The sequence below is a fragment of the Neoarius graeffei genome, chromosome 3 (genome assembly GCF_027579695.1).
Source record: "Neoarius graeffei isolate fNeoGra1 chromosome 3, fNeoGra1.pri, whole genome shotgun sequence".
In the NCBI taxonomy this organism is placed as follows: Eukaryota; Metazoa; Chordata; class Actinopteri; order Siluriformes; family Ariidae; genus Neoarius; species Neoarius graeffei.
The window spans coordinates 84,919,091-84,933,841 of record NC_083571.1 but is presented as its reverse complement, the minus strand read 5'-3'; the positions used below and the strand labels follow the sequence as shown (position 1 = coordinate 84,933,841).

Below are 14,751 nucleotides of genomic sequence, written 5' to 3'. Positions count from 1 at the left end.
CACTGATTGGTGGGAAGTTTGGAACGAGCGATTGTATTGGTTAATCATGTGTCACTGAGGCAGATGGCGGCGAGGCGGTTTGGGTTTATTAAACATGGCAGTACCGGCTGGAAGATCCGTGGTGTTTGTAACTGGAAATGCGAAAAAATTAGAAGAGGTGAGAGTATACATTAAAATGTGGTTTTAGAAAAAAATATATCTATATGTCAGTACTAGGGTAATAAATGCATTGTATGTGGTTCAGCTGGTATGTTTCTGCAGGTGTTGTTTGTTCTGTCAGTCTAAAAGGTGATCTGTCCAAATGTCCAATTTCTTTTCTTTCTTTCTTTTTTAATCTGCGTTCAGGTTGTTCAAATCCTCGGTGACAAATTCCCCTACCAACTTATTTCGAAGAAGATTGATTGTAAGTATGTACTGGAGCATGTGGACATCTGTCACTGAGATGTACACTACAGGTCATATAATTAGAATATGATGAAAAAGTTGATTTATTTCAGTAATTCCATTCAAAAAGTGAAACTTGTATATTATATTCATTCATTCATTCATTCATTCATTACACACAGACTGATTGATATATTTCAAGTGTTTATTTATTTTAATTTTAATGATTATAACTGACAACTAATGAAAATCCCAAATTCAGTATCTCAGAAAATTAGAATATTACTTAAGACCAATACAAAAAAAAGGATTTTTAGAAGAAATGTTGGCCAACTGAAAAGTATGAACATGAAAAGTATGAGCATGTACAGCACTCAATACTTAGTTGGGGCTCCTTTTGCCTGAATTACTGCAGCAATGCGGCGTGGCATGGAGTCGATCAGTCTGTGGCACTGCTCAGGTGTTATGAGAGCCCAGGTTGCTCTGATAGTGGCCTTCAGCTCTTCTGCATTGTTGGGTCTGGCGTATCGCATCTTCCTCTTCACAATACCCCATAGATTTTCTATGGGGTTAAGGTCAGGCGAGTTTGCTGGCTAATTAAGAACAGGGATACCATGGTTCTTAAACCAGGTACTGGTAGCTTTGGCACTGTGTGCAGGTGCCAAGTCCTGTTGGAAAATGAAATCTGTATCTCCATAAAGCTGGTCAGCAGCAGGAAGCATGAAGTGCTCTAAAACTTCCTGGTAGACGGCTGCGTTGATCTTGGACCTCAGAAAACACACTGTCAAGTCCGCAGTCTTCCCCATGATTGTGTCACCTACAGAACTAGACTGAGAGACCCTTGCAAAGGCCTTTAAACACCAGCAGATGACACGGCACCCCAAACCATTACTGACTGTGGAAACTTTACACTGGACCTCAAGCAATGTGGATTCTGTGCCTCTCCTCTCTTCCTCCAGACTCTGGGACCTTGATTTCCAAAGGAAATGCAAAATTTACTTTCATCAGAGAACATAACTTTGGACCACTCAGCAGCAGTCCAGTCCTTTTTGTCTTTAGCCCAGGCGAGACGCTTCTGACGCTGTCTCTTGTTCAAGAGTTGATTTATTTCAGTAATTCCATTCAAAAAGTGAAACTTGTATATTATATTCATTCATTCATCCATTCATTCATTACACACAGACTGGTATATTTCAAGTGTTTATTTCTTTTAATTTTGATGATTATAACTGACAACTAATGAAAACCCCAAATTCAGTATCTCAGAAAATTAGAATATTGTGAAAAGGTTCAATATTGAAGACACCTGGTGCCGCACTCTAATCAGCTAATTAACTCAAAACCCTTGCAAAGGCCTTTAAATGGTCTCTCAGTCTAGTTCTGTAGGTGACACAATCATGGGGAAGACTGCGGACTTGACAGTTGTCCAAAAGACGACCATTGACACCTTGCGCAAGGAGGGCAAGACACAAAAGGTCATTGCTAAAGAGGCTGGCTGTTCACAGAGCTCTGTGTCCAAGCACATTAATAGAGAGGCGAAGGGAAGGAAAAGATGTGGTAGAAAAAAGTGTACAAGCAATAGGGATAACCGCACCCTGGAGAGGATTGTGAAACAAAACCCATTCAAAAATGTGGGGGAGATTCACAAAGAGTGGACTGCAGCTGGAGTCAGTGCTTCAAGAACCGCCACGCACAGACGTATGCAAGACATGGGTTTCAGCTGTCGCATTCCTTGTGTCAAGCCACTCTTGAACAAGAGACACTGTCAGAAGCGTCTCGCCTGGGCTAAAGACAAAAAGGACTGGACTGCTGCTGAGTGGTCCAAAGTTATGTTTTCTGATGAAAGTAAATTTTGCATTTCCTTTGGAAATCAAGGTCCCAGAGTCTGGAGGAAGAGAGGAGAGGCTCAGAATCCACATTGCTTGAGGTCCAGTGTAAAGTTTCCACAGTCAGTGATGGTTTGGGGTGCCGTGTCATCTGCTGGTGTTGGTCCACTGTGTTTTCTGAGGTCCAAGGTCAACGCAGCCGTCTACCAGGAAGTCTTAGAGCACTTCATGCTTCCTGCTGCTGACCAGCTTTATGGAGATGCAGATTTCATTTTCCAACAGGACTTGGCACCTGCACACAGTGCCAAAGCTACCAGTACCTGGTTTAAGGACCATGGTATCCCTGTTCTTAATTGGCCAGCAAACTCGCCTGACCTTAACCCCATAGAAAATCTATGGGGTATTGTGAAGAGGAAGATGCAATACGCCAGAACGAACAATGCAGAAGAGCTGAAGGCCACTATCAGAGCAACCTGGGCTCTCATAACACCTGAGCAGTGCCACAGACTGATCGACTCCATGCCACGCCGCATTGCTGCAGTAATTCAGGCAAAAGGAGCCCCAACTAAGTATTGAGTGCTGTACATGCTCATACTTTTCATGTTCATACTTTTCAGTTGGCCAACATTTCTTCTAAAAATCCTTTTTTTTGTATTGGTCTTAAGTAATATTCTAATTTCTATGATACTGAATTTGGGATTTTCATTAGTTGACAGTTATAATCATCAAAATTAAAAGAAATAAACACTTGAAATATATCAGTCTGTGTGTAATGAATGAATATAATATACAAGTTTCACTTTTGCCTCCGCAAAAACTCGGAACTGGGAGGAGTTCGGGGAGGCCATGGAGAAGGACTATCGGTCGGCCTCGAAGAAATTCTGGCAAACCGTCCGGCGCCTCAGGAGGGGGAAGCAGTACTCTGCCAACACTGTTTACAGTGCGGGTGGGGAGCTGTTGACCTCGACTGGGGACATTGTCGGGCGGTGGAAGGAATACTTTGAGGATCTCCTCAATCCCACCGTCATGTCTTCCACTGAGGCTGATGACTCAGAGGTGGACTCGTCCATTACCCAAGCCGAAGTCACTGAGGTGGTTTGCAAGCTCCTCGGTGGCAAGGCACCGGGGGTGGATGAGATCCGCCCTGAGTATCTCAAGTCTCTGGATGTTGTGGGGCTGTCTTGGTTGACACGCCTCTGCAACATCGCGTGGCGGTCAGGGACAGTGCCTCTGGAGTGGCAGACTGGGGTGGTGGTCCCTCTTTTTAAGAAAGGGGACCGGAGAGTGTGCCCCAATTATAGGGGAATCACACTTCTCAGCCTCCCAGGGAAGGTTTACTCCAGGGTACTGGAGAGGAGAATTCGACCAATAGTCGAACCTAGGATCCAGGAGGAACAATGCGGTTTTCGTCCTGGTCGTGGAACACTGGACCAGCTCTATACCCTTCATAGGGTGCTCGAGGGTTCATGGGAGTTTGCCCAACCAGTCCACATGTGCTTTGTGGATCTGGAGAAGGCATTCGACCGTGTCCCCCGTAGTATTCTGTGGGGGGTGCTTCGGGAGTATGGGGTTCGGGGCTCTTTGCTAAGGGCTGTCCGGTCCCTGTACGAACGGAGCAGGAGTCTGGTTCGCATTGCCGGCAGTAAGTCAGACCTGTTCCCAGTGCATGTTGGACTCCGGCAGGGCTGCCCTTTGTCACCGGTTCTGTTCATAATTTTTATGGACAGAATTTCTAGGCGCAGCCAGGGGCCAGAAGGAATCCTGTTTGGGAACCACAGGATTTCATCTCTGCTTTTTGCGGATGATGTTGTCCTGTTGGCTTCTTCAAACCAGGACCTTCAGCATGCACTGGGGCGGTTTGCAGTCGAGTGTGAAGCGGCTGGGATGAGAATCAGCACCTCCAAGTCCGAGGCCATGGTTCTCGACCGGAAAAGGGTGGCTTGCCCTCTCCAGGTTGGTGGAGAAGTTCTGCCTCAAGTGGAGGAGTTTAAGTATCTTGGGATCTTGTTCACGAGTGAGGGAAGGATGGAGCGTGAGATCGACAGGCGGATCGGTGCAGCCTCCGCAGTGATGCGGTCGCTTTACCGGTCCGTTGTGGTGAAGAAGGAGCTGAGCCAAAAGGCGAAGCTCTCAATTTACCGGTCGATCTACGTTCCGACTCTCACCTATGGTCATGAGCTTTGGGTAATGACCGAAAGGACAAGATCGCGGATACAAGCGGCCGAAATGAGTTTCCTTCGCAGGGTGGCTGGGCGCTCCCTTAGAGATAGGGTGAGAAGCACAGTCACTCGGGAGGAGCTCGGAGTAGAGCCGCTGCTGCTCCACATCGAGAGGAATCAGCCGAGGTGGCTCGGGCATCTTTTTCGGATGCCTCCTGGACGCCTCCCTGGGGAGGTGTTCCAGGCATGTCCCCCCGGGAGGAGGCCCCGGGGAAGACCCAGGACACGCTGGAGGGACTATGTCTCTCGGCTGGCCTGGGAACGCCTCGGTGTTCTTCCCGAGGAGCTGGCCGAGGTGTCTGGGGAAAGGGAAGTTTGGGCTTCCCTGCTTAGACTGCTGCCTCCGCGACCCGGTCCCGGATAAAGCGGAAGAAGACGAGACGAGACGAGTTTCACTTTTTGAATGGAATTACTGAAATAAATCAACTTTTTCATCATATTCTAATTATATGACCAGCACCTGTATACAGTTGTTGCTCATAAGTTTACATACCCTGGCAGAATCTATGATTCTTTGACCATTTTTCAGAGAATTAGAATAACACAAAAACATCTTTTCCACTCATGCTTAGTGGTTGGGTGAAACCATTTATTGTCAAATGACTGTGTTTTTCTCTTTTTAAATCATAATGACAACAGAAACTACCCAAATGACCCTGATCAAAAGTTCACATACCCTGGTGATTTTGGCCTGATAACATGCACAGAAGTTGACACAAATGGGTTTGAATGGCTACTAAGGCCAAGTTTACATTAGACCGTAGCTGTCTCGTTTTCTTCGCGGATGCACTGTCCGTTCACGTTAAAACGCCGGGAAACGGGAATCCGCCAGAGCCCACATATTCAATCCAGTTCGTGTCTGGTCCGGTGCTGTGTAAACATTGAGGATACGCGGATACGCTGTGCTGAGCTCTAGCTGACATCGTCATTGGACAACGTCACTGTGACATCCACCTTCCTGATTCGCTGGCGTTGGGATCTCACACACAGCGGCTCAGTCCCGAATCACTGCTCGTGCGCTTCACTCGCGCGCTCTGTGAGCTACGCAGGGCCAGAGTGCGCACCCTCCAGAGGGCACTCGCTGTTCAGGGCGGAGTGATTTGGAGCGCAGGAGGAAGCGCTGAGCCGCACTGAGGTTTATTTACACATTTCAACCTCCTTCAGGCGCTTAAACTCAGTGAGAACATGAACATCACAGCCAGGTGTGTTTATTTGCTGGAGAAGGTGTTCGCTTGCCATCCTTCCACTTGCAAGTGGTGAGTGACTTGCGCATGCCCGATATGCACTGGGATCATGTGACGTGCCGTCTAATTAGTCATGTGATTAGCGTATCCGTGTATTGGCGTTGCTGTGTGCACGCGAATCGTTTTAAAAACGTTAATCTGATGATCCGCTGATTCGAAATAATGTAAACAGGGCCTAAAGGTAACATCCTCACCTGTGATCTGTTTGTTTGTAATCAGTGTGTGTGCATAAAAGCTGAGTGAGTTTCTGGGATCCAGACAGACTCTGGGATCCAGACAGACTCTTGCATCTTTCATCCAGCCACTGAGGTTTCTGGATTCTGAGTCATGGGGAAAGCAAAATAATTGTCAACGGATCTACGGGAAAAGGTAGTTGAACTGTATAAAACAGGAAAGGGATACAAAAAGACATCCACGGAATTGATAATGCCAGTCAGCAGTGTTCAAACTGTGATTAACAAATGGAAAATCAGGGGCTCTGTTAAAACCAAACCACGGTCAGGTAGACCAACAACAATTTACGCCAAACAGCACAGAGACAAGCCTCAAAACTTCTGGAACAAGGTAATTTGGAGTGATGAGACCAAAATTGAACTTTTTGGCCACAACCATAAACGTTACATTTGGAGAGGTGTCAACAAGGCCTATGATGAAAGGAGCACCATTCCTACTGTAAAGCACGGAGGTGGATCACTGATGTTTTGGGGATGTGTGAGCTACAAAGGCACAGGAAACTTGGTCAAAGTTGAAGGAAAGATGAATGCAGCACGTTATCAGCAAATACTGGAGGCAAATTTGCACTCATCAGCCCGGAAGCTGCGCATGGGACGTACTTGGACGTTCCAACATGACAACGATCCAAAACACAAGGCCAAGTCGACCTGTCATTGGCTACAGCAGAACAAAGTGAATGTTCTGGAGTGGCCATCTCAGTCTCCTGACCTCAATATCATTGAGCCACTCTGGGGAGATCTCAAGCGCGCAGTTCATGCAAGACAGCCCAGGAATTTGCAGGAACTGGAGGCTTTTTGCCAAGAAGAATGGGCAGCTTTACCATCTGAGAAAATAAAGAGCCTCATCCACAACTACCACAAAAGACTTCAGGCTGTCATTGATGTTAGAGGGGGCAATACACGGTATTAAGAACTGGGGTATGTAAACTTTTGATCAGGGTCATTTGGATGTTTTTTGTTGTCATTATGATTTAAAAATAGAAAACAGTTATCAATAAATGGCTTCACCCAACCACTAACCATGAGTGGGGAAAAAGTGTTTGTGTTATCATTCATATTCTCTGAAAAAAGGCCAAGAAAGCAAAAATTCTGCCAGGGTATGTAAACTTATGAGCACAACTGTATATGGCCAAAGGTTTGTGGACACGTGATCATCACATCTGTATGTGCTTCTTTAACATCCCATTCCAGATGTAGTCCCCTTCTAGATGTTATAATAACCTCCACTCTTCTGCAAAGGCTTTCCACTAGATTTTGGAGCGTGGCTGAGGGGATTTGTGATCCTTCAGCTACAAGAGCATTAGAAAGATCAGACACTGATGTTGGTGAAGAGGTGCAGTTAGTGTTCCAGTTCATCCCAAAGTAGGGTTGAGGTCTGAGATCTGTGCAGGCCACTTCATCCGAGACCTCTTCTTACCTGCCAGGGGCAACACCGTGATCAAGAAGGTGGTTTGCCCAAAGTGAGGCCCAGCAGTTGCACTCAGGCTGTGCTGACCTTTGTGAATTCCTTAAATGCAGGAATCTCAACTGCATAGCTAATTTCTGATAGTGGGAGACTGTATTCATGCTCTCCCCTTTTGCGTTTTGGGCGGCACGGTGGTGTAAGTGGTTAGCACGGTTGCCTCGCGGTCAGAAAGTTCTGGGTTCGAGCCCAGCGGCCAGCGAGGGCCTTTCTGTGTGGAGTTTGCATGTTGTCTGCATGGGTTTGCTCCGGTTTCCCCCACAGTCCAAAGACATGCGGTTAGGTTAATATGGGACGGCCTTGGGCTGAGGTGCCCTTGAGTGAGGCACCTAACTCCCAACTGCTCTCCAGGTGCTGTTAGCATGGCTGCCCACTGCTCTGGGTACGTGTGTGCTCATTGCTCACGTGTGTTTTCACTGCTTCAGATGGGTTAAATGCAGAGAGGAATTTCACAAGTGTGTGATGAATAAAGTTGTGCTTTCTTTTCTTTTCTTTCTTCCACTCCAAACTTGGTAAGCCATGTCTTCATAGAGCTCCACTTTGTGCACAGTATGGCATTGTCATACTGAAACAGGTTTGAGCCTTGGAGTTCCAGGGAAGGGAAATAGTAATTCTACAGGGGCAGCAGTTTTATAAGGAACCATGTATGGCTGTGATGGTCAGGTATCTACAAAAGTTTGGCCACATAGTGCATGTTCTGAGAGTATGGCTTGATTTACAGTGCCTGAATACCAAGGAGAACCTGATGAGATCTCTGTACAGAAGTGTAAAGAGGCAGCAAGACAGGTTTGGGAACTACACTGTATTTCATTCTGCATCCTTACTTTGGAGGAATATTTGTAAAGGTGCCTTTACTTTCATGCTTTTCTTGTAAAGGTAGACGGGCCGGTGATCGTAGAGGACACGTGCTTGTGTTTCAAGGCACTCGGAGGTCTACCAGGGCCGTACATGTAAGCAAAGACGTGTCTTGTACGTCAGCAGACTTCTTGATGTCGGATCAGCATTTTAATAACAAACACATTTCTTGGTGTTTCCTTTAGAAAATGGTTTCTGGATAAACTGAAGCCAGAGGGTAAGACCTTGTTGTTATTTGTAGATGCATAAATTCATCCTTTTTAAGACCTAATGTGTTGATTTGGTTTCTGTTGTCAGGATTGTACAAGCTTTTAGCAGGTTTTGAAGATAAATCAGCCTGGGCTCTATGCACGTTCGCTTTTTCTCCTGGCAAAGAAAAACCTGTTCAACTCTTCAGAGGAATGACTGAAGTTAGTACCAGGTTTACATACACAGAACATAATAACACTGTCCCAGTACACCAAGGAAAACATGTAAAATGTGTTAAATATCACATATACAAGCAACACAGATGAAGTACAACCTCTAAATTGTATTGTTTCTTTCTCCGTAAAACAATTTATGTGGATAAAGCATATCACCAAAGTGTGCATGTATTCTTAGACAAATGATTCTTAAAGCAGTTTTGGATAGTTCACGGTTCTATCTATCTGAAATGGAAAATCTTCCTGTGTAGCATTTCTGAGAAAACTAAAGAACTCTCTTGGGTTTAGATAACCCCTTTTTCATAGAAATGTGTATATGTTTAATAATTAAACAGGTTCTTCTGTTGTATAGGGCAGGATTGTAGAGCCCAGAGGCCCCAGAGACTTTGGATGGGATCCCTGTTTCCAGCCTGATGGCTTTGATAAAACGTGAGTGAATCACGTTGTAATTTCTGCATTTCACCGAAAGAGGGCGATGTTACACAACTCTTCAATAACACTAAAAACATGGTTCTCGCATGCTTACAACTTGAAATGGCAACATCTCATCTCATCTCATTATCTCTAGCCGCTTTATCCTTCTACAGGGTCGCAGGCAAGCTGGAGCCTATCCAAGCTGACTACGGGCGAAAGGCGGGGTACACCCTGGACAAGTCGCCAGGTCATCACAGGGCTGACACACAGACACAGACAACCATTCACACTCACATTCACACCTACGCTCAATTTAGAGTCACCAGTTAACCTAACCTGCATGTCTTTGGACTGTGGGGGAAACCGGAGCACCCGGAGGAAACCTACGCGGACACGGGGAGAACATGCAAACTCCACACAGAAAGGCCCTCGCTGGCCGCTGGGCTCGAACCCAGGACCACCTTGCTGTGAGGCGACAGCGCTAACCACTACACCACCGTGCCGCCTGAAATGGCAACAGTTTTTTTTTTTTTTTTTTTTTTTTTTTTTTTAAATTTATAATAAAATGCAGTTCCTGTTTGTTTTTACAGAAAGGATGTGATTCTGTGGATTATAAAGATGCAATAAAGCCTCATTTCAACTTTATCAGCATGAATACTATATGCGACTGTATGAAACATCCACTCTATTGTGCAGCAGGAACAAGTTGCACCCACTTTATTTCGTGTTTACGTGCTCACTCTCTGTCGGTGGCAAACTGGAGGTTAGACACGTAAAAGTGCGCGTTCGCAAATCAGTGATCTTGTTTTTCTAGAAGAAGAAACCTTTATTTGTCACATGCACACTTCAGGCACAGTGAAATTCATCCTCTGCATTTAACCCATCCGAAGCAGTGAGCACACGTGTGTGTGCGTGCACACTCAGAGCAGTGGGCAGCCACACCAGAGCACCCGGGGAGCAGTCAGGGGTCAGGTACCTTGCTCAAGGGCACCTCAGCCCAAGGCCACCCCACGTTAACCTAACTGCATGCCTTTGGACTGTGGGGGAAACCGGAGCACCCGGAGGAAACCCACGCAGACACGGGGAGAACATGCACACTCCACACTGAAAGGCACACTTCAAGCACAGTGTTGCGCCGGCCACTGGGTTCGAACCTGGAACCTTCTTGCTGTGAGGTGACTGTGCTAACCACTACACCACCGTGCCGCCCTAACTTTTAACTTGCTTTATTGTCCTCTCACTGTTCGTTTCTGTTTAAACGCTCAGTGATTCGGCGGTAAATCCAAATTTCACTTCTGGAAAACTGATTGATTCACTCTGAGTTGGAATGAATCTACTCTTTGAGCTGGCTCTTTTTGATGAATTTTGAATTGAAAAAGCAAACAATGATCTGCATCTCCCCATAACTGGATGAGGGTACGCACTTTTTTTTTCCTTTAGTCCAGTTATCGCTGCGACTGGCTTGGGAATCGCTTGACTCCATTATTCGGAGAAAGGCGGAGAAGTTTGACAAGGAGGGCGGCACGGTGGTGTAGTGGTTAGCGCTGTCACCTCACAGCAAGAAGGTCCGGGTTCGAGCCCCGGGGCCGGCGAGGGCCTTTCTGTGTGGAGTTTGCATGTTCTCCCCGTGTCCGCGTGGGTTTCCTCCGGGTGCTCCGGTTTTCCCCACAGTCCAAAGACATGCAGGTTAGGTTAACTGGTGACTCTAAATTGACCGTAGGTGTGAATGTGAGTGTGAATGGTTGTCTGTGTCTATGTGTCAGCCCTGTGATGACCTGGCAACTTGTCCAGGGTGTACCCCGCCTTTCGCCCGTAGTCAGCTGGGATAGGCTCCAGCTTGCCTGCGACCCTGTCGAACAGGATAAAGCGGCTAGAGATAATGAGATGAGATGAGTTTGACAAGGAAAAGCACTCGAGAAGAACTGACCATTGAATTTTGCAACAAAGCGTTCTTTTCCGGATGATAAAAGACCCAGATAAACGCTACTGTGCACGTGTAAGCCCTCCTACTTCTCACCGATTGTGTTTAGATGGTAAGCGAGAACAAGTTGTGCCCAGAACAAGATGCATCACTTCATAAAGTGGAGCAAGTTACAAAGAACAACAACTTTATTCATTGCACATACACTTGTGAAATTCCTCTCTGCATTTAACCCATCTGAAGCAGTGAACACACGTGAGGAATGAGCACACACACATACCTAGAGCAGTCGTGCTAACAGCACCCAGGGAGCAGTTGGGGGTTAGGTGCCTCGCTCAAGGGCACCTCAGCCTAAGTCTGCTCCATGTTAACCTAACCGCATGTCTCTGGACTGTGGGGGGAAACTGAAGCACCCGGAGGAAACCCACACAGACACAGGGAGAGCATGCAAACTCCACACAGAAAGGCCCTCGCCAGCTACTGGGCTCGAACCTAGAATTTTCTAACTGTGAGGAGACGGTGCTAACCACTACACCACCGTGCCGCCCACCAGTGTCAGATTGTTCCCAAGCAACTTGTGTTTAGATTTGTAGTTGTTCCAGGAGCAACTTGTTCCAGTGCAAATTCCCATGTACAGTGGTGCTTGAAAGTTTGTGAACCCTTTAGAATTTTCTATATTTCAGTTCATGGACAGATGTCCTGACATTTTCCTTTAAAATTCGCTGGTATAATTCAGAATTCATTGTTCCATCAATGATGGCAAGCCGTCCTGGCCCAGATGCAGCAAAACAGGCCCAAACTATGACACTACCACCACCATGTTTCACAGATGGGATAAGGTTCTTATGCTGGAATGCAGAATGATCAACAGTTACCGGAAACGTTTAGTTGCAGTTATTGCTGCACAAGGGGGTCACACCAGATACTGAAAGCAAAGGTTCACATACTTTTGCCACTCACAGATATGTAATATTGGATCATTTTCCTCAATAAATAAATGACCAAGTATAATATTTTTGTCTCATTTGTTTAACTGGGTTCTCTTTATCTACTTTTAGGACTTGTGTGAAAATCTGATGTTGTTTTTGGTCATATTTATGCAGAAATATAGAAAATTCTAAAAGGTTCATAAACTTTCAAGCACCACTGTAAAAGCAGCTTAGATACAGCATTCCATAATTAGACTGTTGTTTGTTTTTAGCATAACCTGAGTGCTTACAGACTTAAAGTTGATCTGATCGACTGTAGATGCTACTTGTCCTTGTCATTATGGATTGTGATGAATTTTAATAATCAGTTCTGATCTGACTGAGCTGTTGTGCTGGTCTGTTTCTTAATCTTCACTTGGTTCGTCTGTGCAGTTATGCAGAGCTCCCTAAAGAAGTGAAGAACAGCATCTCTCACCGGTACCGTGCCCTGGCAGCCATGTCGGAACACTTCTCCAAACTGAACGATGCCCCAGAGACCAAACGTGCCAAACACTGCAACTAATCATGAGCAGGTTGGACCAATCAGAAATCAGCTTTGTCCCATCAGTATGAAGCGTTTGGCCAATGTGACGTGCTGCATCTATCAACATGAGACTCGTAAAACAGTTTTAAAATGTAATCCATACAATAACTTGAATAAATTTTTAAAAAGTGGTGTAAAAATACTTTGGTGGTTTTTTTTTTTTTTTGGTGTGCTTCTGCTTAATATGAAAGTCTGCATTTTCATTCTCAAAGCCATTAAATATATGGATGTCACGGGAATAATGTCATACATGCCAACGTTTAGAGCTCGAAAACAGATTTTCCAATTTCAAGCTGAGGTCTGGTGCTGCTATTTTGGAAGGAAAAAAACCGAGTTTCACAGACTTTTATTCCTTCATCCTGGTGACGTGTATGAAAATGCGAGATTTATTTGCTACTGTTAAATTCTTGCTTATGAATAAAAAGTGAGTTGTTCGAATAAAGCAGGGCCTTTTACTATGCGATCACAGCAACAAAAGCAAGTTTACTGTTAATGTATTGTAAGCGCAGTAATCTTTACCATAAAATGTCCCCAGCCCTGATTTGCCCTTCAGTTTTCCCTCACGTTGCCTTTAGTTGGCCCGCTTCATGGAGAAGGCTGTGATGAAGAAAAGAACAAAACAAATTGAACTTTGGCACTAAAACAAAATACCTGAACACTGAAGAACTTGTTCTGTGAGATGGATCTGAACACAAGTTCTAACCAGACATCCAACATCTGATGAGATCCATGTCTGTGCTTGTTTAAAAAAATCAGAAAAATTCCATTTAAAAACCTTGACCCTGAAACGCATGTGTTAACACTGAAGTATTGGTGATGTGCCTCGTGATTCTGGTGCTAACTTGGTCGACGCTGTTACGTTAGTTTTCATCTGCTGAAGTCTATGAAGTCACAGCAGGACACTGTTATTGCTCTCACAGTTATAATTAAGTAATCTCACAAGAGTCAGGGTGCACGAAGACTGAATATATAGCATTACTGCACTCACCTGCCTGGTGAGTGCAGTAACTAATCACATGTTAGTATAAATACGGAGGTGATTATCGAGAAATAGTCAGAATTTCTCGGCCGATCACCTCAAGCGACTCACTAAAATGTTGGCCAATCGCTTCGTCACCGTAAGTGAGGAAGGATTACAAATTCTGAAAGAAAATGCTGCTCCTAAAAGCGCTAAAGATGCTACGAAGTTTGGTCTAAAACTATTCAAAGGTAAGGCAGAATTGAGATTTATTTCATCAATTTCAAAACAAAGTATTTTCTGTGACTTGGTATAGATAAGTGACACAATTCTGCATGCATTACATTTGCATTCTGCTTTTGAAGATTGAAATAAATTGATTTTTTTTAATATGATTTTTTTTTTAAATAATCACCGGTGTATTTATACTAAAACAATTATCCACGTCAGGCTCAGTGAAGATCGGTGAATAATAACCTCGACTTCATCTTGGTTATGATTCACTGATATTCACTTTGCCGTCTGTGAATAATTAATTAAGTTATTCCATGAAATCGAGTTGTACATGAGCTGATAGCCGATGAGGTGCGTAGCGCTGAGTTGGTTATAAGCCTTGTATGACGAGATTGAGTGGAATAACTGTTTTATTCTATCTACATTCACTGGATTTTGAGAAATGGAGCATTTTTATTTTTTGCAAATGCGATAAATAAAAATTTTGGACAAAACATCCGATAAAATAATTTTCTGCTTAGAATGTAAACAAATCGCTGAAATGACAGGAGCAATTTGTGAAAAATGCTATAATAATAATTCTTGAAAAAAAGATGTACATTCTTACCATCAAATACTTTTATTCAATATTTTGTTGCTTGGCGGCACGGTGGTGTAGTGGTTAGCGCTGTCGCCTCACAGCAAGAAGGTCCAGGTTCGAGCCCCGTGGCCGGCGAGGGCCTTTCTGTGTGGAGTTTGCATGTTCTCCTCGTGTCCGCGTGGGTTTCCTCCGGGTGCTCTGGTTTCCTCCACAGTCCAAAGACATGCAGGTTAGGTTAACTGGTGACTCTAAATTGAGCGTAGGTGTGAATGTGAGTGTGAATGGTTGTCTATGTCTATGTGTCAGCCCTGTGATGACCTGGCGACTTGTCCAGGGTGTACCCTGCCTTTCGCCCGTAGTCAGCTGGGATAGGCTCCAGCTTGCCTGCGACCCTGTAGAACAGGATAAAGCGGCTACAGATAATGAGATGAGATTTTGTTGCTTTTGGGGGGGGTTGGCTTCTCCTTCTTCTTTAGGTTTTTTT

The 14,751-nt window shown here is 44.9% G+C and overlaps 1 protein-coding gene and 1 non-coding gene across 2 annotated transcripts; both read left to right on the top strand.

Moving 5' to 3' along the window:
* The first annotated feature begins 53 nt into the window (after positions 1–53).
* Positions 54–12,637, top strand: itpa (inosine triphosphatase (nucleoside triphosphate pyrophosphatase)). The gene is made up of 8 exons (XM_060916073.1): positions 54–157; positions 346–403; positions 8,090–8,154; positions 8,245–8,318; positions 8,409–8,440; positions 8,521–8,633; positions 9,001–9,077; positions 12,345–12,637. Exons 1-8 carry the CDS (start codon positions 95–97, stop codon positions 12,472–12,474), a joined length of 612 nt encoding a protein of 203 aa, XP_060772056.1. The 5' UTR covers positions 54–94; the 3' UTR covers positions 12,475–12,637.
* On the top strand, positions 7,316–7,483 carry LOC132883929 (U1 spliceosomal RNA). Its single transcript, XR_009654427.1, has one exon. It is a non-coding gene; the product is annotated as a U1 spliceosomal RNA (small nuclear RNA).
* Positions 12,638–14,751: the final 2,114 nt, after the last annotated feature.